This window comes from Apteryx mantelli, chromosome 6 (assembly GCF_036417845.1).
Source record: "Apteryx mantelli isolate bAptMan1 chromosome 6, bAptMan1.hap1, whole genome shotgun sequence".
Lineage (NCBI taxonomy): Eukaryota > Metazoa > Chordata > Aves > Apterygiformes > Apterygidae > Apteryx > Apteryx mantelli.
This window is the reverse complement of record NC_089983.1, coordinates 9,053,707-9,079,111: the sequence shown is the minus strand read 5'-3', so window position 1 is coordinate 9,079,111 and position 25,405 is coordinate 9,053,707. Positions and strand designations below refer to the sequence as shown.

At 43.7% G+C, this 25,405-nt stretch overlaps 1 protein-coding gene across 3 annotated transcripts in view; it reads left to right on the top strand.

Annotated features, from left to right (window-relative positions):
* The window catches only part of UBE2F (ubiquitin conjugating enzyme E2 F (putative)), an 85,533-nt gene extending 62,644 nt beyond the window's left edge, over positions 1–22,889 (top strand). For 2 of the 3 annotated variants that reach the window (XM_067298720.1, XM_067298719.1), the window contains one exon: positions 22,396–22,541. In XM_067298720.1, the coding sequence (XP_067154821.1) occupies positions 22,396–22,446 (51 nt within the window). In that variant the 3' untranslated portion in view covers positions 22,447–22,541. Of the gene's footprint in view, positions 1–22,395 lie in introns of all 3 variants that reach the window. The other variant, XM_067298722.1, reaches the window with a different exon arrangement.
* Positions 22,890–25,405: the final 2,516 nt, after the last annotated feature.

Sequence of the window (25,405 nt, the reverse complement as noted above, 5' to 3'; positions counted from 1 at the left end):
CTGGAGGACTTAGGATCTTCCGTCTCTGCTGAAGTTCGGACTAATTTTGTCCTTGGATTGATGGTGCCTTCAGACAGTTAAAAAGTCTCAGAGCTTGCTGCCTGTGCATCATTTTAAATTTGATCTCTTCTTAAATAATGCCACGGCCAGCTGTACTCTCATCTGTCTGGCTTTTTATCCCTGTGCTTATACATAATAAGGGCTCAATAACATTTAGATTTAAGTCTACCTTGAAAATCCATTTTCGGATGTAATTGAAGAAATGCATTTGAAACGAAATAGTATTTTCAGATTTGTATTTTTCTTGATTTCATTGACCACTTTGAAGTTAGTTTTCTTGTGTTAATATAGCTTAATATAAGAGAAGTTTGGTCTGTTTGAAACTCTATTTGATGCATCTGAATGAAAAGCTCAATGATGACGTGTGGCAGGTGTTTTGGAACCTTTAAGCAAACAACCAGAACCACAAAAACTAGCATTAAAACTTGGATGTTTGAAAAAAATTTTCATTATCTGTATTTTTTCCTCAGATCTTCTGCTTTACATGAAATCACTTAATTGTTCATACAATAACCTCTCTTTCTCTCTCATACCTGCTCTTTTTTCTTACTGTTTTAGTATCAGAAGCATTTTGTGAGCAAGACTGTCTTCACACGTTCTTTGTGCTCAGTATGATAGTTTATACTGTTAAAATTATGTTTATTATTTGGAGATTAGAATTTTCATATGGAAAGTAACTTTGTAGTACCCCCCCCCCCCCCCCCCCCCAAATTTAACAGATGGGTTTTTGTTTCCTCTTTGGAGGAGATCTTGTATGGAAACCCAACCTGCTGATGGCTTTGAGACCCAGCAAGGAAATTTGTCTCTATGGAGACCTCAGGACTTGGAGATCTTTGCTTTGAAAGTTGAACTAGAATGGAAATTGCTTTCTTCTACATTGAGTATCGTAACTCTATAAAGGCTATGATAATTGGAGAAGAATACAGCTTAGCTTGCTTAATTCTTGCAGTGATTCTTCCTGCTCAGCAGAGATCAGCTGTCTTCCCTTACCGCTTCTGCAGAACAACCCAGAACTTCACAATAGCATAAAGGGTATCTGGAAGCGACTGATGGCCAGCACAGGTTCCTTTACAGATTATCGTCTTCAGGTAAATGTTGCTCTACCTTGTTGAAAAAAAGAGAGTAACGTGAACTATAGCCATTCATCTGAGTCACTAGCTAACATTTGTGTTGGAAACAAATGAAGCATCTGCATGAGGTTTCTAATAAATACCTTTCATTTTTTCCCCTGCCTCCAAACTATTTAGATTCTGGGGGGGTTTTTTGGTTTTTGGTTTTTTTTTTTTTTTTTTGCTTTTATCTTTGGCTTTCTGTAAAGCCCAAGGACATAGTTGCTTAGTTCCGGGGATTAAAATGCAGTTCTGCTCTGAAGAGTAGTTCTGCAAAGGGACAGTGGTTTTGCTCTAAGCAGTTTGGTAAGTTATGCTGGAAGTACGTGTTTGAGTTGGCTAACACTTGTTTCCGAGAGGTGCAGGGTGTCAACAGTTTTCCTTGCTGACCGTTACTGTTCAGTTTTAGTGTCTGATCTCTCAGCCTTAAAGCTTACAAGTAGGCCTGCTAAGCACAAACTGGTTTATCGTTTCTGAAATTGCTGTTCAGCTTATCTTCCCATTTTGAATAGGTTCCCATTCCTCCGCTGACGGACTTTCTCCATCTGCTGCAGGAAGCATCGGAGACCACTGTCTGTCCCTGCTCTATCGGTGGTGCAGAAAGCTCCATCCACTGTTTTGGCCATCCCAAGCTAAGAGGGATTGGCCAGAAAAGGGTCAATAATCTCTTTTACTCCCTTTTCCCCCCCACCTCGAATAGTTCATCCTGTGCTTACAAGGCAAGACTAACCACCCTTTTCGAGAAGGTTGTTCTTGGCAATGTGTGAAGTTCAGTCCTTGGTCTCACTCAGTGCTTTCAGCTGGTGTCATCAGGTGGAGGGCAACTGCTGAAGGATGAAGGAGTGATCAGGTTTTAGATTACACCTTAGTGTGGCATGACCTCTAATAGCAGTGAAATAAGTTTTTAAACATGTTGTTTTAAACACCTGACTGCATTTACAACCCTCATTTAGGGCTTATGTGTTGATATGAGGAGGAACTGAAGCTTGAAATGGCTTTGCATTGCCTAGTGTTCCCGATATCCTACCTGAAAGGCTTCCCGCTTTCCTGCTTTGTTGTTCGTGTCAGAACCCAAGAGCGGAGGTACCGTGACCACAGTAGGGAACGCACAGGTTAGTGCGTTAACTTGCCTTTAGTTCATTAACCCGGGCATCTGGGTTGGTTTGCTGCCTCGTAAATGGAGACTGAATGACCTGCGAGAACGTTTCTTCCAATGCTGAGTTAATGGGGTTTGTGTGGCTGGCAACGAAAGCTTTCATGTGGTCGTTCTTCACTGGGGTTTCTACTCGCTATTACTTAGTTATCAGTTAAATCTCTTGAGAGAAATCTGTCCGAGAAGGAGAAATATCCACTGGACTATAGCGACTGCTGACAACTTTGGGTGCAAAACAGTTTGTTAGCACAGTACTCACTGCAACGCTCCAAGATTTGGTAAAAGACCTTTCAAAAACATTTATCATTTATTAAAAAAAAAGAAAATTAATAGTCCACAGATGCTGCATCTTTTCATTGTACATTTCAGAACAGAAATTATAAATACATGGTTAAAAAAAAATGCTAGAAATAGCTCTAAACAAGATATTTATTTTTGAGATAATTAAGAATTATGTGAAATAGCTGTGTTCCTTTGGGTAAATTCCTTGAAGAAACTGGAAACAGTTGAAATGTTTTTGTTTTGCAGCATAATCAAGAGCATATGGGTATGTTAAAAGTTAAATACCAGCAGTGTATTACACAAGTTCATATCCTGTTTCTGTGTGAGTGTTTGTTTCTCGGGGGATTGGTTTGGGTTTGGACAGTGCACTCTAAAAGGTTTCTCCTGGCAAACTTTTTTTTTTCCCCCTAGCGCCTTCCCCCAAAGGTATATTTAAAAAGTGACATAGCTCATTTCATTCTTTAGTGCCTTATTTTTAGCCCAGTTCTCTGTGCCAGGCTTGTCGCCCTTGCCAACCATTTGCCATCACAGCCATACACCGTAGGAGAAACAAGTACTTTAATCCTTTGATAAACTTCTCCAGTGTCCCTATCATATCCCTCTGCACCCTGTCTGTCTAACTACACGTGGCCGTGGTGGGGGAAGAAATGGAGCATGCAAAAGTGGCTTATATTGTCGTGTTAGCAGCAAAGTAGAGGGGGAAAACCCTCGTTTTAGCCATTTCTGTAGGTACTGTGTTGGAGTGTGGCTGGTTCCTCTTTGCAATGCTTCTCCCAGGTTTCGTGTTACCAGAAGCAGAGGAGATGCTCCTGCCTTTTCCAGAGCTGGTGGTACTCTTCCTCCACAGCAGAGACAGCAAGAATTGCCGTGGGGGAATAGTAGATCTAACTAGACCTCGTGGTCCTTCTTTCTGTTTGATGCAGGAGGTTCTGCAGTCTCTTCTACCAGATTTTATTGGAGAGTCTTCTCACTAAATTGTCTTTTACACGTCTTTTGATAGGCTTGACAGGGCAGGGTTTCTCTTTGGCCCTTCTGTTGTTACAGGCGGAGAACAACCCTCTTAATGTTACTCTTCTTACTAAGGCTGCCTTCTCACCATCGTTTCTGCTCAGAAATTGGAGCCCTGAGCCCTTTGGGTATCTCTGCCTTTCCTCCTCAACATGTGCCTTTCTTGTCTTTTGCTTGATTGAATGCCAGGCTCCGTCTTGACGACCCACGGTGAAAATTCCCAACCGTTAGATGCTCTGATGTTTTAGCTAAATTCTTAAGAAATGAAAAAGTGGGCATGTTCTTGTATCATTTTTAGTGTTTGTTCCCCAAATCCTGACCAATAATATAATGCTATAACAAAGCTGAAAATGTTTAAATAATAAACTCATGCTTTTCTACCAAGCCAGCCTAATGGAGAAGGTAGACAGTCAAAGCATTATTTTGCAATCTCTGGAGTATTGGTAAAGCACCTTTATTAGATTACTGGCAGGGCAGGAGGATCCAGTTAGAGTTGGACGCTTAGGGCTAGATTGGAAAACGCTAATAGGTTATACTATGTATCTAAGTGTGCAAAATGCTGGGTACCTTCAGTTCCTCTTTCAAGTAAAAAGCAATTGAAACATGCCCAGCTCCTCAGAACTGGTCTTTAGTTTTGCATTGCTTATGTAGCAGCTGTTCTGCAAAATACCACCGGCTCGCTGCCCTGCCTCTATTTCAGCGTGCCACATGAAAAGAAACTACCTGCTCCTGCAAGACCAAGGGAGGTAATGAAGTTTGAATGCGGATTACCTGCCGTTCGTTCCTGTTTACAGCACGCAAGAACAAAGGCGGGTCGCGGTGTGGACAGGGATAGCGAGCTGTTAGTGACGCGTTGGGTTAACGTAGCCTAATGTAGTCGTGCATAAATGAATGGAGATAAAACAAAATGCAAGCTTGCTGTTACTGGAAGGATGTAAGATAATATCTAGCTCCAAGGTGATGGAAGTAGCCTGGTATTTTGTTAATTGTGCAGAGAGTAACGGGATCTGGCTTGCTGCATTATCAGCCTGTTTCCTGCTCTGTGCTTGCCAGTGACCTTAAATTTATGACTGACAGCTCTGCTTGCTTGCTTGAATTTCTGCCTTGGCCCAGTTTATTTTGTAATTTGTTGAGACGTAGCAGCTTGCTTTTCCAAAATGACTAGAGGAGCTCCAGATGCAGGCGCACCTGTCATGCAGAAGCAGTGCAGAAGAATTCTGCTAGGAACACGTCAAAAAATTAAGTCAAGCAACCTCTTCCGCCTTGCTTAGGGTCCGTATGGGTGCTGGTCGTTTCTTGATTAAAGGTAGTGATTCCTCTTTCGCACACCTCCACATCCAGAGCGCGAGCCTGTGCCAGCACTTTTGGGTATAGCGGCTGATGGCTTACGTGACCCAGAATGAAGGGATGACGTCTCTGAGAGTATCTTGCTGCTTCTTAGCTACAAACCCAAGTTTGCCTACAAGTCAGTCAAGTGAGGACAGCGCACTGAATACTTGTCAAAATAGTCTGAAACTTCATTTGATGACCTGTTGAACATGGCATAAAAGATCGGCAATAAACAGAAATGCTTCTAGGATCTCTCATCAAGGAAGATGCTGGTGCTAACTTTAAATATGACTTTGTTTAGCCTCGCATTCATTTCAGCAAAAAAAATGGGGAGAGAAGTGGATTGATTACAGCGGCCAGATGAAGTGTTGGCAGGGAGCAGTTCTTTTCGATGGATTCCAGCCCTGTGTTGGCAGAATTAGGAGGAAAAGATCTGAAACGCTACTTTGTCAGTAGTGTTGAATATTCAGTAACAAAATCTATAAAGCCAAAATCTTTTTCCTGGTGTCTGGAAAGAGTTTTATTTCAATAGTAAAACATCTGCCATGTCACTTGCAAATTACGTCCTACATAATTTATTATTAATCAGTCGAACATATAGATAAGTTATTACTTCGTGAGCCCGTGGCCTTCTGTTGAGTCTGGATTGTGCATAGCCTCCCTTCTCATACAGGCAAGGTCTTGCGGCAGCAAATTTTGCGCTGCCTCTTAGCACTGGAAGAATTCAGGCTTTCTTTGAGCTCATGAGAACTGTTTAGCAGCATGCACCACCCTTTAATCAATGAACCCACTGAATTTCCTCATCTGAGGAGACCATAAGGATTCTAGTCATTATATGATTTCTTTTCCTCTGTTTAGAGAGTACCTCTCTGCTTTAGGACTTTAGGAATGTGTTAACAGATTTGATGGGCTTTCTTGTTTTACTGCTGTGAAGCACTGAGCTAACAGTATTGGGATATTAGCCTATCGATCACCAAAAAGTAAGTCCTTTATAACTTCCAAAGTACTTATACTGCTTGTTGCAGAAAAACAACAGCTGCTTTTGATTCTTTACAGTATCTTTGAGCATATGAACCCATGAGCTGAAATCCCTCTTGAAAAATATGTAAGAATTACATTTAATAGTAGGAAGAGGCAGTAAACCAGGTTTGGGCATATTGTGGATATTCTGTGCCTTTTGTGTTTGTTACTGTTGCCTCAAAATTCACAGATGTCTGCCTGCGAGGCAGCAGCAAAGCTTACTCAGGTGGATGAGCCTGAAAGACTTCACAGCAAAGATGATCCATCTGGTTTAAGACTCTTACTTGGTTTATTAAGGATGAAAATGTTTCACCACTTACAGGTTTGGTTTATTTTTTCCTGAAAATTTAACTCTGCTGAGGTCAAAAGATTTGGAACTTCAGATTTTTGGCATTTGTTTTTTTTTCCATTGACTGCAGTCAAGCCAAGCTTTTCATGTTGTCTTGATTTTTCTTATAGCAGTTAGTAATAATTCTAAGTAACTTCATTTTTGATGGCTTTTAGTAATAAACTGAGGAAACAGTTTTAGAGAAGAACTGTCTTTTCTTTTTTTACTTCCAGCATAATGAAGCTGGTTAATGTTGGTTTACAGCAGAATTTGTAGATATGTTTGGCATTTACTATGTGAATAGAATAACATCTGACATCTACAATTTTAGTTTGACTAGCCTGCCTATGATTTTGAGCATAGTTTCTTGGAGACAGAACTTAAAGTTGTACAAATTGCCAGAGCCCTGAAGCAGCTGAGGACACATTAGCCTGGTGAGAGGACACAGCTACCTCTCCCAGCCTCTGTAACCCGGGCCAGAGATGCTCAGGCAGTCTTGGTTCATGCTAAGTCACAGATAAAATTGAAACGTAATGCCTTCCTCTTATTTATTGCATTTCATCAGTGGAGGCAGAGCGCTTTGCTGCTTGACACATGAGAACGTAGTGATGCGGAGAAGGAAGTGATTCACCCCATGAAGGACAATAAAACAGGCGGGTCTGGGCATTCGCTTGGATCCTCTCAGTCCTGTATTAACACCTTGGCATTTAAATCGCATTCTGTTTCTTCTCCTTGCCTTAATTTTGACTTGAACAGCTTCTCAGTCTTGCTGTAAAGTTTCTATACAGGCAGCCTTTGTAGCCTGTTTTATCTCTGCTCTGACAAGTTCATGGTTTTGGAGGAGTAAAGCCCAGTTTTCTGCTGTGCTGCCCATCTTGCTTGTAGATGTCATGAATCCCTCTTATATATATTAAAAAAAAAAAAAAAAACTAAAAAGCTTAAAGAGGGAGAAACAGTCAGTTTTGTAGACTAAGTTTGACTTCTACATTTTTTAACTGTCTACCAAATAAATCCCTTTTCTGGTTTTCAGAACTAGGTTTGGACAATGGTTTAAATCATCATGGTGCCACTGACTGCAGTCACAGCTGAGAATCTGGTCCTAATGCTGTCCTTCCTTCCGTCCGTCCTTTCTTCCTTTTGTCCTTCCTTTCTCCAGTAGAAATCTCAACCCTGCAAGGAGCACCTATTTGTGATAAACAGAGAATATTTGGTGAGGACATAGGTTGTGAGTTTTAGTATTGAGTTCCTTAATGGGAACTCACCCACATGTCTGAATTAGTTAACCCTTCTGCCTTGGGGAGTCTTGTTTTGGCAGCATGTAGCCCTAACACAGAAAGAGGCTTCCCCTGGGTTTTTGGAAGCGTTCTCCTCGTGCTCCTGAAAGGAGTGTTGCCCTTAATGGCTTGGCAGTGGCTCCACACCACTCACTCATCCTTAGCTAGTGTAATTACAGTACTCTACAAGCGATCCCAGCTATAACTCCTTCCCTGAAAGAAAAGTCTGTCCCATGTGTGTGGTTAAAGTTGATGGCATCCCTCTAAAAACAAAAATAAAGACTGCCATCAGGAGGATAATTTCCTGTACAAGGCAGTGTGGTGCCAAAAAATGACTAATAAAAAAGGTGGAAAGGAAAAGAAAATTCTTGCCTTGATCATTAGAAGCAATCAATTTAACATGATTAATGTAAATTATTTTAAGTGGGGAAAAATACAGTATTGCAGGGCACTTTCAGGTTTCAAGTAATTTTTTGATTAAATTTCCCTAGGTTGTAAAACTGTAATTGGGGAGGGGGAGGAGGGGAATTCATCCATATCTTTATAGGCTAAACAATCTGGTCTTGAACATATTGGAATCTGAGATAATAGTAATTAGGCGCAGAACAAAGGCATTTCTGTGCAGCTGAGAGTAAAGGAATTATCGAGTTGACAAGCCCAACACTTTCCTCCTCCGCTCCCAAGAGTAGAAATCACACTTTTAACAAAATGTTCCTGCGTTTGGTGCATCACTCAGGTATGCAGAGATATGTCAACCTCAGTGCCACTACTGTTTCTGAAGGATTTTTGTTTTCGATCCCTTGCCTTCTCTGACAGAAGTTGGGTGTTGTTTTGGGGGCTGCCAGTCTAACATTCCCGCAACAGCAGCAAAATAACTTGCAGAATTATAAAATGAGAGATAATGATGAAAAGGAGTAAGACGACTCTGGAAAACTTTGCTAGGCAGCTTGCAGGTTAAATGAAAACAAGCTTGTGTTTTTAGTGTAACTGTAAATTAAAGGTTGACTGTCTTGATATCAACATTTTTATTGTTCTTGTGCCCAGCGTAGCCAATTAAACAGTGAATCATTTTGGGAGAGCTGTTTGTTCTGTGACCGTAGGTTGTCCAGCCGTTCATCTTTGAGACACTTCCAGAAAGCACTTTGCAGACTCACAGAGTTGCTGGGGTTGGCAGGGACCTCTGGGGATCACCCGTCCAACCTCCCTGCTCAAAGCAGGGCTGCTAGAGCAGGCTGCTCAGATCAGTGTCCAGTCAGGTTTTGAGCATCTCCAAGGATGGAGACTCCACAACCTCCCTGGGCAACCTGTGTCCCAGTCACTCATACAGTAAAAATTCTTTTTCTTATGTTTAAATGAAATTTCCGATATTTCAATTTGTGCTCATTGCCTCTCATCCTGTCACTGGGCACCGCTGGCAAGAGTCTGGCTCCGTCTTCTTTACGCCCTCCCTTCAGATACTTATACACATTGATAAGATCCCCCCACAGTCTTCTCTTCTCCAGGCTGAACAGTCCCAGCTCTCTCAGCCTCTCCTCATATGAGAGATGCTCCAATCCCTTCATCTTTGTGGCCCTTCGCTGGACTTGCTCCAGCAGGTCCATCTCTCTGTTGTACTGGGGAGGCCAGAACTGGACACAGCACTCCAGGTGTGGCCTCACCAGGGCTGAGTCAAGGGGAAGGATCATCTCCCTCGACCTGCTGGCAATGCTCTGCCTAATGCAGCCCAGGATACCGTTGGCCGCCTTTGCCACGAGGGCACGTTGCTGGCCCATGGTCAACTTGTTGTCCACCAGGACCCCCAGGTCCTCCTCTGCAGAGCTGTTTCCAGCAGGTCAGCCCCCAGGCTGTAGTGGTGCATGGGGTTATTCCTCCCAAGGTGCAGGACTTCGCACTTCCCTTTCTGGAAATTCATGAGGTTCCTCTCTGCCCATCTCTCCAGCCTGTCAAGGTCCCTCTGAACAGCAGCACAGCCCTCTGGGGTATCAGCCACTCCCTCCCTGTTTTGTGTCACCTGCAAACTTACTGAGGGTACGCTGTGTTCCAGCATCCCAGAAAATTGTTAGCAGCATCAAAGATGGGACAATCTGAGAAAGTGCCACCAGAAAACGCTGCCGTGGGAGCTCAGCAGGGACCCAGCCTGAGTGACCAGCCATCAGGCCCACAAGGTCATGTGCAGCTTGGAGCCAGCCACAGCGCTGCTTTGCCTTGCTCCCCACTGCTTGCAAGAGGACCTGGGTGCAACCCAAGAGGGCTGGAGCTGCTTCTGGGGAGGCAGGTGGTCCTACAGCGCATCAAGGAGGCTGTACTGTGGTGGGGGGAGGAGAGCAGTAATGATAGTCTGCAAATCTGTAGGCAGTCAGATTTTGCTGTGTTCTCGCTCACTGAATGCGTCTCTTAAAGCCCTTTCTTGATTTTGCTAAATACTCCCTAGCTATACAGGTAAAAACATGTGGGTTGCAAACAGGCTCTTGCACGTTGACTAAATGAGGCTCCATTCTGGTAGAGAACTACCCGCAAGCTATTAAAACACCGGGGGGAGTCCCATTACTTCATACTGATCACGAGAGCTGCATATTTTTGCTTGCATTTGTCTTTTTTCCTCTTCAGTGTTTAGCCATATTTGAAGTCATTAGTAATGAGACTACCATGTGCGTTAATTTTTAGGAGATTTTTGCACACCTCTTATTCTTTAATTTTCAGTACCACTTGCTGTTATGCCAACAGTACAAAGATGTACGCTGTTAAGATTGCCTAATAGGTAATTGAGGTCAAGGCTTTGAAGCTACTGTTTCATCATCTTGCATTATTAATTCTCAGGGTTTACAGAAAGTGGCACTTAATCATTGTAAAATTGTGTATCTGATAATATTTGCTCCACTTACAGGTATTCTGTTAACGTTTTCTTAATGTCTGAACATCTCATTGCTTTACCTCTTTTATCATTTTTAGTTGCTAAAGCTGGATTTCTCCTTCTCTGCTTTCACTCTTTGACATGATCTTGCAATTATTCTAATGCTAAGTCTGTGATGTCACACTTATTTCTTGGTAAATTAAAAAAAAATCACAAGAGTTTGGGGTGGGACCTGGGGTTATGGAAGAGTTTGAGATGATACAGGTACTTCTGTATAGGAGCAGTAAGAGGATATTGTTATTGAAGCATATTAGTGTAAGAAATGCTTTGTCAAGTGTGGTGATCTCCATACCTCAGGAACCCCTTAGCCTTTATTGGGTTTTCTGGTGCTTCCTCTCCAGTTGAGGTATGTCAGGAGATGTCAGGACAGCTCTCCAGAGAGTTCTTCCTATCGGATGATCCAGTTAATCTTTGCATAAGAAAGATATAAGGACATAAACAGGCTACGCCTTGACCTCTTTACTGCCAGTTCTCTCCCTCTTAACCATTTTGTTTCCTCTCGGTGTCTATTTTTTGTACTGGGGATCTGAGCAGGTTGTCCCAAAGCTTGTAACATTGAGAGGTCTTAAAAGTTCGAGTAATTTGCAAAGGAATTGGAAAGCGTGAAATTGCTGGAGCCCGTTTATGCGTTTAAGGTACAAATAGTCTCCTTAAGACCTGCAGTGCTTCAGATGGAGTGCTGAGCTCGCTTTTCTTTTCAGTGGTACCTTTGTACAGCGCACAGCAGATCTCTCAAGCCGGGCCAGCCGTCTCCACTCCTTTGACCAGTTCAGTGTACGTTTTCTTTCTCACTGCTCTTCCAGAGAGACACAAAAAGCTATCAAGACCTGTGCCTCCAGCAACTCTTCAGGCTGTACTGCTTGATTTGTGAATCCGGGTCCAGGTATTTAGGCCTCAAATAGATTGTTTTTATCTTCATCTTTTCATGATGGACTTCTGTCCACAGCTCGATTGATGCAACGGGCTCATAGCTCAAGGAAGGATAGGCAACAGAAAGGCTGTTTAGTGCTTGTCAAGGTAGGGCATGGTTAGAGCGAACAAGGGGAAGCATGTCCAGGTGTTGTGCTCGTTATATTTTCTTCAAGCTGCCATTGTCAGGCTGTTGTTTTTTTTATATTGTTTGTCTTCCAGAGTACTTGAGTCGATGCATTGCTTAAATTGGCATAGTCTCATCCTTGCTGTGCTACTTGACCTAGTCGTGTGTCAGCTTCTCCTGGACTGTGGTCTGTCTTTGTCCATTGGCTAGTATTAGATTTTGCACTTAACCTCGTTCCCTTCTTTATGTTGGCAGTTTTGCATCAGCCCTTGACATACTGAAGCTCTGATGCTAACAGGAAGTAGCTGGTTCTGAAGATTTTCTTCAAGAATGCTGCTTTTTATTTATAACAGTACGGAACAGTGATGGGATAGAAGCGTGAGGGTTTTTTAAGCTTCTTCAGGTAAAATAAGCAGCTCACATTTATTCTTGGATACTGAATAGAGTATCTATTTCCTGATTTCTTCTATAAGAGGTTATGAAACACTTGAGAAATACTCTAATTAAATACACTCACAAAGTGTATCGGAGGAACTGAAGTATATATTCACCTTTGGCCAGGCAAACCTGTCAGGTCTCGTGTAAGCAAACTTTTTCTCCTGTATTTTTTAATGAATCCCAGAGTACTTGTAACAGTTTCAGAACTTGCAACCATGCTTTCTCGGCAGACGCAGACACCGTTTTGACGTCAGAAGCCCAGCAGCTCAACGCCCGCATTTGATTTCATGCTGATGACGTGCACCTATAGCCGTGACACCTGAAAGCATCAGCTGGGCAGTAGCAGGCAGTGGATGTGGGTGTTTTTGTGAGTGTTTCAAAAGGTTTTGCGTTGAGATTTTCCTCAGCAGCGTTAGCTAATATAGTGCAAGTCTTCTATGTTTGGTTTTGGCGAACACCAGCACCTCAGTGTCAGCAGTGTGTCGGCTGAAAGATTTGCAGGGGTTTGGAAGTCTAGAGAGGAATGAGAACCAGAGTCCAGGCATTTCCATATTGCTGAAATTCTCTTCGAGCTGTTTCAGACCATCGGTCTCCAGCTGTCAAGAACAGCTATGGGCTCCACAATTACGGTTTGTGAAGCTGGTAAGCAGCAGAACAAGCTTCTCAAGAGAAGAGCTGGATCTGTCATGTTGGAGACTGACCTTAGCTTTTCAAGCTTTTACCACACTAGGGAAGAATTTAGCTTTACAGAATCACAGAATCGCTGAGGTTGGAAGGGACCTCTTGAGATCATCTAGTCCAACCCCCCTGCTCAAGCAGGGTCACCTAGAGCACATTGCACAGGATTGCATCCAGGCGCGTTTTGAATATCTCCAGAGAAGGAGACTCCACCACCTCTCAGGGCAACCTGTTCCAGTGCTCTGTCACCCTCACAGTGAAAAAGTTTTTCCTCATGTTCAGATGGAAGTGTCTGTGTTTCAGTTTGTGCCCATTGCCTCGCGTCCTGTTGCTCGGCACCACTGAAAAGAGTCTGGTCCCATCCTCTCGACACCCTCCCTTCACATACTTGTACACGTTGATAAGATCTCCTCTCAGCCTTCTCTTCTCCAGGCTAAACAGGCCCAGCTCTCTCAGTCTTTCCTCATATAAGAGATGCTCCAGTCCCCTAATCATCTTTGTAGCCCTTCGCTGGACTTGCTCCAGTAGTGCCACATCCCTCTTGTAATGGGGAGCCCAGAACTGGAAGCAGTACTCCAGATGGGGCCTCACCAGGGCTGAGGAGAGGGGGAGAATCACCTCCCTCGACCTGCTGGCAACACTCTTCCTGATGCACCCCAGGATACCATTGGCCTTCTTGGCCACAAGGGCACATTGCTGCCTCATGCTTAACTTGGTGTCCACCAGCACTCCCAGGTCCTTCTCCGCAGAGCTGCTTTCCAGCAGGTCAACCCCTAACCTGTACTGGTGCATGGGGTTATTCCTCCCCAGGTGCAGGACCCTGCACTTGCCTTTGTTGAACTTCATGAGGTTCCTCTCCACCCACCTCTCCAGCCTGTCCAAGTCTTTTTGAATGGCAGCACAGCCCTCTGGCGTATCGGCCACTCCTCCCAGTTTTGTATCGTCAGCAAACTTGCTGAGGGTGCACTCTGTCCCTTCATCCAGGTCATTGATGAAGAAGTTGAACAAGACTGGACCCAGGACTGACCCCTGGGGGACACCGCTAGCTACAGGCCTCCAACTAGACTCTGTGCCACTGATCACAACCCTCTGAGCTCTGCCATTCAGCCAGTTCTCAATCCACCTCACTGTCCACTCATCTAACCCACACTTCCTGAGCTTGTCTATGAGGATGTTAGGGGAGACAGTGTCGAAAGCCTTGCTGAAGTCTAGGTAGACAACATCCACTGCTCTCCCCTCATCTACCCAGCCAGTCATTCCATCATAGAAGGCTATCAGGTTGGTTAGGCATGATTTCCCCTTGGTGAAGCCATGCTGACTACTCCTGATCACCTTCTTTTCCTCCACATGCTTGGAGATGGCTTCCAGGATGAGCTGCTCCATCACCTTTCCAGGGATGGAGGTGAGGCTGACTGGCCTGTAGTTCCCTGGGTCCTCCTTCTTGCCCTTTTTGAAGACTGGGGTGACATTGGCTTTCTTCCAGTCCTCAGGCACCTCTCCTGTCCTCCATGACCTTTCAAAGATGATGGAGAGTGGCTTAGCAATAATGTCTGCCAGCTCCCTCGGCACTCATGGGTGCATCCCATCGGGGCCCATGGATTTGTGGGTGTCAAGTTTGCTTAAATGATCTCTAGCCCACTCCTCCTCCACCAAGGGAAAGTCTTCCTCTCTCCAGACTTTCTCTCTTGCCTCCAGGCTGTGGGGTTCCCGAGGGCTGGCCTGAGCAGTAAAGACTGAAGCAAAGGCGGCATTCAGTAACTCTGCCTTCTCTGCATCCTTCGTCACCAGGGCACCCACCCCATTCAGCAAAGGGCCCACATTTTCCCTAGTCTTTCCCTAGTTTCCCTAGTTTAAAAGGCTTTCAAACTTAATGTATTATTTTGGAAGCTGTTTAATTTCTGTTATGGGGCTTTTATTGCCTGTTGACTACAGCTTAACTGTCTTATTAGGGACAAAAGTACCATCCCAGTCCGAAAAACATTTTCTCATAAGAATTTACGCTGTGAGTCATTGCATTTATTTATCTCCATATTTATTGCAGTAAATCCTTCACTTCCTCTGCACAACTAACCGCCCTGTTTGGTGTTTGTTGTTCTCACAGAAATTGTGGCAACCACGTATTTTGTTTTTCTGCAGTATTCATGCATGTAGAGAACAGCACTGGGGATTTTTTGGACCGGCTTCCCGTTTTGTGTCATGTGTGCATGTTACAGCCTTTGAAGCTTTCTCCCAGTAAGCAAAAAGCACATTAAGCAGCATGTGCAAATGAACAACAGCACATCTGCTAATTGTGCTAACAGATGGAAATAGGAAAAAATTACTTTTCTAATGCTAAAAGTATTTATAGAAGCCATTATCCATCTTTCATAACACTTTGGTTATGGACGGAGCCTCTTTCTGGTTCAGTAAAGTTGATCAGGCTTTTGCAGATGGTTTAACTTGTTGAGGCAATGGTAGAAATGTGAAAGAAATGCGGATGCTTCAGTGCTTTTGTTTTACATGCTTTAGGCAAATAAATGGCTCAAAAGGGAAGCTTTCATTTTGCATTCTTTAGAAAATTGGATTGCTTTAAAATGTAAACGTACAGCAGGTTGCTGAAGGCAAACAAGAAGTCTCTGCGGTGTCTGAGCGGGAGCTCCCCCTGCGCCTCACCTGCCCCCAGGTTGGTTTGCAGAGCAGCGGCTAAAGGGTTTGACTTGCAAAAACTCTCACCAGGCCCAGGCAGCTCAGATTTCCTCTGCCGTTGTAATTTATCCATTAAGATCCGAGATCCCAAAGGCATTTCCTCTCTTGGGAATGAGTGGCATCTTCCTGGGGGGAAGCGTTTGTAGCGCGGGCTGAGAAATCAGGATGACTTGGATAGTTTTCTTCAAGGGCTCTCAGTAGAGCCCTTTCCAAGAGCGGCATCGCCGAGCTTGCCAGAGGGTCCGGCGCCAGCCGCAGGGCTGACCCCGGTTGCGTTGGAGGAGCGGGGTGTCGGGAGCTGGCGTGGGGCGCTCGTCGGCGTGGCAGTCTCCATGCTCTCGGCACCACGTGCACCTCCCCGCTGCCGCTCGGAAGCGACTCGGAGCGCGCCCAGGAGATTTTCCTCATTTTCGGCAACCTGGGCACAAACGTAAGTGGTAATGAGCAAATGGGCCACGGTCAGGGCAAAACCTGAGTCGTGCGGTGCTGCAGCTGCGTGACCAGAGGACTCGCAAAACTCTCCGCTCCTGAGGGAACATGAGAGCTGTTATGGGATCCTAGCTGGTTTTGGACCTTAACCTGCGGGGGCTGAGCAGAGGCGGTGGGTGAGCCCTTGCCCTAAAGCAACCCGTTATCAGCAACGGAAATAGCCGTAGCGGAGGAATCTCCCTCCGCCTGCCTCCGGCCAAGCTGCTCCATGAGCCAAAGGGCAGATTTGACGAGAATGTCAGGACCTACGTCGCATTCGATCCGGGGAACCCTTTTCCTGGGGGAGCTGCTTTGTCCTCGTCAGCTGGCTTGGTTCCATCACCTTGGCACAAATGGGTTTTAAAGGCAGCGATCCCTGGCTACCCCGGCAGCTTTCACACCCAGCCTCCGAATCCATAGCCTTTTCCTCTTGTGATAACCTTTCCGGAGTGCTTTTTTTCCTTTATCTTTATGCTTCGCTGAGGAACCACAAAAAGTTTGCAGAAGCAGAGGGAAATGGTTTCTTCTTAAGATCTGGAGCGCCTTGAACATATATGCGTCTGCTTCTTCATGTTCAGAGTGCTAATGCTTCCCTCCGTCTCTGCAACACGTCTTCCACCTCTCCTCTGAGCAGTGTCGCACTGGAGAACGAGCAGGCAGGTCACTGACACTGTTCACATAATTTCTGTATCCTGTATGTACTGATATTTTTTTGGGGGGGGGAGGGGGAGTCCAAAGCTTAATGTGTCTTTTCTTCCCCACGATACCTGGATTTTTTTCCAAATAGTCAAAAATAGAGCAGCGTATTTTTTTTCCCCCCCCCTGCAGGAATAATACAGCAGACTTCCTTAGGACTTAGATACAGAAGAGATCTAATAAAGCCTTTTCTCATCGGTTTGCAAAATCAGGATTGCCTGACGTTCAGGAGCAGCTTTTCGATTCTGCAGTGGAGAATACGGGCCGTTAAAACTGATGCTGTTTCCTCCTGCAGCTGCTAGGCAGAGAAGTTTGAAGGCGATGCCTACGTACAGGTCTTCCACCCCCTGCTCCCTCCCAGAGTCTGTCTCCATATAGCTAAAATGTAATTACAGTGCTTGGCAAATTCTTAAATAAAATGGTGTAGAAGCTGAGCTAAGGAGATGACAGCAAGGAAGCAGTCAGAATTGGAAAGCCACCTCGTATTTGCAATTTTCGTGTTACTCGGAGGTTTCATTCAGCTCCTTTTTAAATGGGCGGGGGTGTGCGGGGGCTGCAGGGCGGAACTGCTCATTACCGCAAGGCAGCGGAGAAAGGAAAGGTCGCTTTTAAAGGTATTTCACAGGGCTAACGGGTAAATCTAGCCGATTATTATGTCCTGCTCCTGAAAAACTGACTGCAACTGAGTAATGTCATCTGATCATTGCTTGGTTACCGGTGCTCAGAAGACCCTTTTATTTGACTAAACTGCGCTTTCAGTAAAAGCGCAAGTAAGGTGCCGATAGTTGTTGTTTGGAACTTAACCTTGGTGATAAACTATGGATTAAAATTGTGCTCTCTTAGCTTTTTCCCATTTTTTTTATTTAAATGTTTTCTTTAACACAAAGAAGGAGGGAAGGGCAGGAGCAACTGACTGGTTTTGTCATCGATTTATTTTTTTGTCTCAGCTTGAATTGTGCAGAACTGTAAATCTCAAAAACGGGAAGGTGGATCAAAAGGAGCATGGGAAAATACCTAGGTCCTTGCAGTGGTGACTGAGGAACAGTTGTGGTAGGCTGGGCGTTTTCCTGTGGGAATGGGAAAATACAGCCTCCAGACCCCAAAGAGGGTGCAGCAGTGTCCGGTGACTGTTCCCTTATTTTGCAGCAGCAAATCCTCTGACGTACTTCTGCAAATGTAGGAATTGATGGCAGAAGCTGAAGTCAATATTATGAGTAGTAACAAGAAGATAAACTTTGCCAAATACTGCGGTATGTAAAATGATGCCAGCAGTGGGTATATGAAGGATAATGAACTAAACCTGCTTTTTAAAATTTATTTTATTTTATTTAGTCGGTTCTTATGTATGTTTCTGTAAAAACATTCCCAAGATAAAATTTTGCATTGCAACTTTTTCAGAAAGCGCTAGTCTTTTCCGATAGTTGTCACAGTACTTTTAGTGAAGTATTGCGTTTGCTTTGGTTACTTGAGCAGATATTTTTTTTTCAAATTAAAAGCTTATCGTAGACAAGCAGTTAATCAGTAGAACTCAATGTGGTATAAAACGTTGAAAAAAGAAAGAGTCAACCTCTCTTAGAGATGCCAGTTCAGGTCAAATATCTGTTTTCCAAAAGGTTCATAATTCTTAAGTGCAAACGGTTTCATAATTCTTAAGAGCGTGCTTCAATATGCTTTTATTTCCGTACTTGTCTATATTTCTATACGGAAATTCCTCAAAGATATATAATTTGTGATAAACTTCCATTCTGGCTTGGTGCTGAGGTTATTTATGTGCTCAGGGTAAAATATATTGTAGTAGTAAAATTTTATAGCCTGCCATATTTCAGGTAATTTTTAAAACTCATTTCAGTGCTGTATGTCTTTAAGGCAATAAGTTCATCAGTTGAGACTTGAGTGAATTGATTTAACAATACATCAGGGTTTTTTTATCTAGAAGTGATGAGTTAAGTTTTGCTTTTCAACGTTTGCTTAACACAAACCATTGCACATACAATGCCAGCTAGCAAAAGCATGCAGGACAAATGAAAATCCTGAACTCAGCAAGCTGTTTGAAATTGAGACCTTTTAGCAGAGCTCATACTAAGAATATCTGTATTTTATTTATTTGTTTAAAGGTTATTTGTTAAACTTCTTTGTATAAACAAAACTGTTTTTGTTCACGTACGAAAAAAACAGAGGAAGAGTTTGAATGGGAGGTAGGTCCAACTTTCTGGTCCGTGCTGTAACCCAGTTATAAGCTAATGATATTGCAAGATGTGGTAGGTCTCATAAGTTCTTATATCTGCTCATGAATTTTGAATTTCTCTTCATTTGGTTGCCCCAATATGATTGTCATCAGAGGAAGCGGTGGTTTGGCCAGCACTGCTCCTGAAGCAGATCCTGTCCATGCTGCTCCTCATGCCTTCCCCCAGGCCGAGCCGGCACGTGTGCTGCCTTCCTCTTCCTCCAAACTCCCTGGCGGCTTGGGGCAAAGCTGCTTTAGTCCTGCTCCCAAGCACGATAAACGCTCCCGTTTTCCACAGTTTTCTTCTCCTAGGCTTGGGAAGTGAGGGCCTTCCTTCAGAGCTGCTCTTTGCTGGGTGCCACAGGGCAGCGCGTGGGATGGTGGGTGGTGCGCGCGCGTTAGCATCCCATGGGAGCTGGGAACGGACCTGCTCTGCTCTCCTGCAGGATGTGCCGAGGGTTATTATGTTTTACTTTATATATATTCTTCTTGGTTTCTGGTTCCCAGCTGGTCATCGTATACTTTTCACAGGTTAGACCGTATTTGGTGAACCGTATCATTTGATACGTGTGCTGTCCATGCTGTGACCGTGCTGTGCCGTGGGATGGCGGTTGTGTTAAGGGTATATTGGCATTGTCTGAGCTTCGACTTCCTAATTTAGGTCTCTGAATCCGTTACTCCATTTTGTACGGAGGAGGCCTAGCTCCCAGCTTAGACAGGGCACAGACCTCTCAGGTTGGGTCTTTCCACCCCAAACAAGGCAAGCCTGCAGGTGCTGCTCCCAGGCGTAAGGGCAAGTATAGGAATGCATGCCTCGTACCTCCCCACTGCCCAGCACACCTCCGGGGAACGGCGGGGCGGTTGGGTTACCCTCTTACTCCATATATCTTCCACTTTGAAATTTGTGAAGGTGAGGTTGATAAAGGGCAAATAAAGGTATTTTAAGATTAGATTTCCTCCTTGAAAACCTCATCCAAGCACGCGCTGAACCCCCTATCAGCTGGTTGAGTTGTTTTCTGATGAAGTTTCATGTGTTACAGCATCAGCGCTTCTGTAGTAAAAATGTCAAGGTAACAATCAACCTTGAGTCTCCCCCTTCATCAGTCTTTGGCCTGACAACTCCGATGACAGAAGAAATAACTTCAGCATAGAGATGCCGAGCTAGCTGTGGGACGTGATGCCCATCCAGAGGGACACGACAGTGGCCCCACCAGGCAAAGCAACTGCCAGCGTTGACTAGATGAGAGTTCTGGCTTGCTAGCTTACATTGCAGGAGCTTAAATGGTCTTTGACGTGACCCGCCGTCTCCTTCACAAACTGCTTTGATAGTGGGGGGCTCTCCAGCAACAAGCTCCCTGACTCTTCTCCCTCTCAGCATCAAGACCACCTGGATGTAACATGCTTTTTCTCATCAGTGCCTTTCTTGGTGACACAAGATAGTCCAGGCTCTAATGCAGACTTAAAGCTGGGGACGTTTCCTCGGGGTCGCCCATATAAAGAATTAAAGAGAAAGAAGTTCCATTCAAGTAGGTAGGCCTATGTAAAAAAAAGAAATTTCCTGGCTTTGCAAAACCTGCCTCCTAGCCCATCTTTCTGGTCCTACACTTAGGATCTGTCCTTGAAGGGAAGCTAAGGGAGGGTAAGATGCGCCGCTGTGCAAGTCTCGGGGAGCCGCAGGGCGGGTAGGTACCGCCTGGCGAGGGACGTTTGCACCCAGCTTCCACGTGCGGGGGGAGCAGCACACCTCCACCGTCAGCATTCGTAGCAGGGTGCTGGTGCGCCTGTTTGTAATGCGGCGTCATGTACCGCTCTGATTAAGTTTTTGCTTCTGATTAGTCAGGACCGCACATGAACAGATGCGCAGCCGGAGACGCGTACACTGTTCATCAGGAGCCGTCAAGCCATATGGCATGCGAAGAGGGAATATTGCAGCCATGCAGTGAGGCCCTCCTGTTCGGCAGCCACGCGCGCACGGAGCAACTTGCGTGCTAATATATTCTCTTGCCAGGGCTGTCAATCCCTTCCTCGGGAGAGCTGGCACAAGCGACAGGATGGATTTGGGAGCCTTCTTTCTCCATTGGGGTCCTGCTTCTGCTAAGGCGGTTCATTCCGACTGTCCTTTCCATTTGAAGAGTTGGTGAAAGCAGGGGTGAAAATGCTTTTGAGCTGCCTGTACGGCGCTGCTGTTAGATGCATTATTCTGCTCTGCAGGGAAGAGCAGGCAATGACGTGCCGTCAAGCCCTCCGTTCTCTCGTTCAGCTTCCATCAAGTCGACGATTACGGCTAAGAACGTTAGGGACCCTAGGTGACTGCAAAAAAACAGCAAAAAAGCTGCTAGAAATCTTCCTGGGTTTGGTCAGTATTTGAAAAAACTGGTAGTATTGCCAAGCTGGGTCTTTTTGCCTCCGTGTAGCTGGCTGCCTTTTACTGAGCTCTGTAATGCTCATGCATTATATAGTGCATTATATAGTGCAATATATTTAGCGCAGTGTTCTGACTGACTTGCTCTGATTTTTATTTATCCGAGAACAGACTGAAAATGAGTTTTGGTGCTGTGAGGAAAACAGTCAGTAATACTGAAAATATTCATAATAACCATTAAATGAGGGGTTTCTGGCATCACTGGTTATTATAAGTAACTTTTAATTTGTGTCAGGGTAGTCCATAACATATCGGAGCTGAATACAAATGCAAAAGGTCACTTTTTTTGTTTGACATTTTAACAGACACAAGCTATCTGGAGGTTCCTCTTGCCAGAGACAGCCCGAGATCTGGGAACCGCTCAAACAGACGTGTTGTTTAGAAGTAGTTAATTCAAAAAACACTTTAACATGATACTCAGGTATCAAAACCATTCTCAGAAAATTAAAGCTGCCTGGTACATGCCTGATGCTGAGAAGTCCAGCATCCTACAATGTGTTTTTGTAATGAATGCTTGTAACTTATGCCGTCTGGTTTTATTTCTTCCAAAGCACAGAGTTGTAGCTCTCTTGAGAAAAAAGCATTAGCGGTGGTGGAGCTTTCCCTAAAGTGTGTTTTATATTTTTGCTTCTCCTGCTATGATGTTTTTGGCCTTAAACTGTGTTTCAAAGTTCTTTGGAGACGCTCAGAGCACTGAGCAAATAATTCATGGGCATCTCGTTGAGGCACTCTGGAAAACAGTCATGGACAACATTTCTAATCAAACGTAGTTCTTATTTGATCCTTTGAATTTGGACTTTAACCGTGAGATAACCTTTATCAGTGGGAGAAAACCAAGCCGTTGTAAACAGAGCTGGTGGGGACGTGTGTTTGAGGAGCGGTCTCGGGGCTCAGGAAAATATTGACGCCTCCCAAGACTGGCTAAGAGGACTCTACTACTACTTTATGTGGATGTGTTTTTTGATGTCTACTAGAAGTTTTAGTAGTGGTTAAATGCCGAGGAAGCCAATGGGGGGAATCAAAATAAATAAAAATACTACTGCAAGGGAAGACAGCTCTGTTCCCGTGTTTAAAACGAGCTTCACGTTTTGGAAGTTACCAAAGCTTTGCTGTTCGTGACTGCCTCTCGGGGAGAGTCGCCCACCTTTCCCTCCAGCATATTAGACGGAAATTTTACCCTGCTGGCGCCACCGTGGGCGTTCAGCACCGCCATAACCCTGTTCTGGCACCTCTGTGACCTGCTGGTTGTAAATCTGACTGTGCTTTTCTTCCAGGAGGACTTTCGGAATAAAGTTGAAGACTACATTAAGCGCTACGCGAGATGATGAAGGGCGATGGATGGCAGGACCATGGCTTTCACACCGTAGAGTTGTCTTTAACTTCAGCAGCAGCGGCAAAACCAGCCCGGATTGTACTAGTCCTGTGTCCATGTTGTACTGAAGAAGAAAACTAACTTCATAACTTGTCCATGTTAAAAGGAGAGTTCAGCATAAATGCAGCAAGAAATTGTGTATGTTGGTTGAAAAAAGTTGTTTGCTTACTTTTAAAATGTTTACTCCTCTGAACTGTACTGTATATCCTGTTGATGAGATATGCTTGAGAAGTTAAGAGAAATCACTATTGAAATTGTATTTACACTTTTTTTTTTTTTAATTCTTCTTGCCTATTTTGGGGGAGGGGGGAAAAGAAAAAGGAAAAAAAAGGTGGTGTGTTTCTGGAAACACTTCGAGTTGGCAATAAAATGGTCTCTCGTGTACCAAATCCACAATCCCGTTGCCTTTGATGAGCAGAACCAACCTGAGCCTTTTCCAAGAGGCGCTGAACGAAGGCTTTAAGAGCTCGCCAGAATGCGAGTAACAGATGAAATCCTAGTTCTGGGCTTGAGATTCTGATTATACGTCACCTACATACATTTTTTGCCACACGTTTGGAATTTTTACATCGTCATTTTTGGCTCCTGTTGGGGCTACAGCATTTTTTGTTCCTATTCATTGTGTGAAGTAGTTAAAAGACATATAGGCTAAATGTGTAGTATTAGTAAAATAATAAAAATATATATATATTTTTTTATTTTTCTGTGAAAATGTAATGAAAGGGAGGGGTTTTTTTGTTGTTTTTGGTTTTTTTTTTAAAGAAATCTGCCTCTGGCTTTCAGATCTGGATGTGGTGAGGCACTACCGGAGGCTGTTCGATCTGATGGAAGTAAATTCCAGCACCGTTATTTGGAGAGCACCTGACTGTGTTCTTCCAACTTCTGCCCTGAAAGGGAATGACTAATAATAATGCATTTAAAAATAATACGCGCTGTGCCCTCTTTTAACACTCCTGTGAGCCTGGCTTTTGGGGTGACCCCGCAGAGGGCTCGGCGCACGGGGGAGGCAAAGCGGAAGCGAGTCGAGCTTTTCCAAACAGACGAACCGTCGCAATAAAACGTCCCCGTGGCTGCACACGTAGCCAGCGTGCGCGGAGCAGCACTTGTGCCCCGACTGCTTTTTCATCTCCCCCGAACGACTGCGCTTCCTTCTTTCCCGGCGTCGCCCTGCGGGGAAACGCGGAGCCCGGAGGACCCAGACTGGCTCCATCCCCGGCGCCTCCGAACGGGGTTGCGGCTTCGTTGCTGCAACGTTGGGGGAAGCCCGCGTTGCTGCTTGCACCTTTTCCCGTGCAGCTTCGCAGGCTGCTGTAGGTGTTAGCGGAGGGCTGGGAAAGCAAGGAAAGGAAGCGTTCGGCTTGGCTTGCAGGACAGCCGTGTCCGCGAGATTCATCTTTGGATAAGGTCACCTCTGTGTCTGTTTATTTAAACTGAATATTGATCAGCAAATTAGTTTAGCTGCCCGCTTAAAGTGATAAATATTCCCAAAATAACAATGTCAGGAAAGACGAGAAATACCATAGTCACAAAGATAGAAAAGTAAGTCCAGTTTTTGCTTATTTAAGTGGGCGGCTTCTGTCACTGTGGCTGTATCGGCTTGTTTTAAGGCAGGCGGGTGCTCCTTGCTGCGGATGCACCCTGGTGCCGTTACCTTCCTCCGTCCTGCGGCGAAAGCGGTGAAACGGGCGCCTTGCTCGCTCGCTCGGAGCTCTTGACCACGTCGAAGTTTTTCTAGATAATGTGCGGCTTTGGGGACAATCAGCCGTTGTTGTTGCTTTCATTTTTTTTTCTTATTAGTGTTTATCCCTGGGCAGGCTTTCGGAAAGCCTCTCCAGAGCTTCCTGCGGGCAGGGCTCGCAGCCTCCACAGCCCCGGGCTCTGCAGCAAATGCTGCTGCCTTGCTTTGCTCTGCTTTTCTCTTTCCTTTTCTCTTTTATTCTTTTTTTATTCTATTCTATTTTTATTCTTTTCTATTCTATTTTCTATTCTTTTCTATTCTATTCTATTTTCTATTCTATTCTATTCTTTTTTATTCTTTTCTTTCTATTCTTTTCTATTCTTTTCCATTCTTTTTTATTCCTTTCTATTCTATTTTCTATTCTATTCTTTTTCTGTTCTATTCCATTCTTTATTCTTTTCTATTCTATTCCTTTATTTTCTATTCTATTCTTTTTCTATTCTATTTTCTATTCTATTCTTCTCTATTCTATTCCTTTCTATTCCTTTCTATTCTATTCTTTTCTATTCTATTCTTTTCTGTTTTCTATTCTATTTTCTATTCTATTTTATTCTATTCTATTTTTTATTTTTCTTTTCTTTCTATTTATTGTATTATATTCTTTTCTATACTATACTATTCTAGTCTGTTCTATTCTATTTTCTATTCTTTTTCATTCTATTCTACTCTTTTCTATTCTATTCTTTTTTTCTTCTATTTATTCTATTCTATTCTATTCTATTCTTTTCTATTTTCTATTCTATTTTATTCTATTCTATTCTTTATTTTTTCTTTCTATTCTATTTGTTCTTTTCTATACTATTCTGTTCTTTTCTATACTATACTATTCTAATTTTTTATTTTCTTTTCTATTTTATTCTATTCTACTCTTTTCTATTCTTTTTTATTCTATTCTTTTCTATTCTTTTTTATTCTTTTCTATTCTTTTCTATTTTTCTTTCTATTGTATTCTATACTATTCTTCTATTCTATTCTTTTCTGTTCTTTTCTATTTTCTATTCTATTCTTTTCTATACTATATTCTATTTTATTCTTTTTTATTCTTTTCTATTCTGTTCTTTCTATTCTATTTTATTCTATTTTTTCTTTTCTTTCTATTCTTTTTTATTCTTTTCTTTTTTATTCTATTCTTTTCTATTCTATTTTATTGTTTTCTATTTTTCTTTTCTTTCTA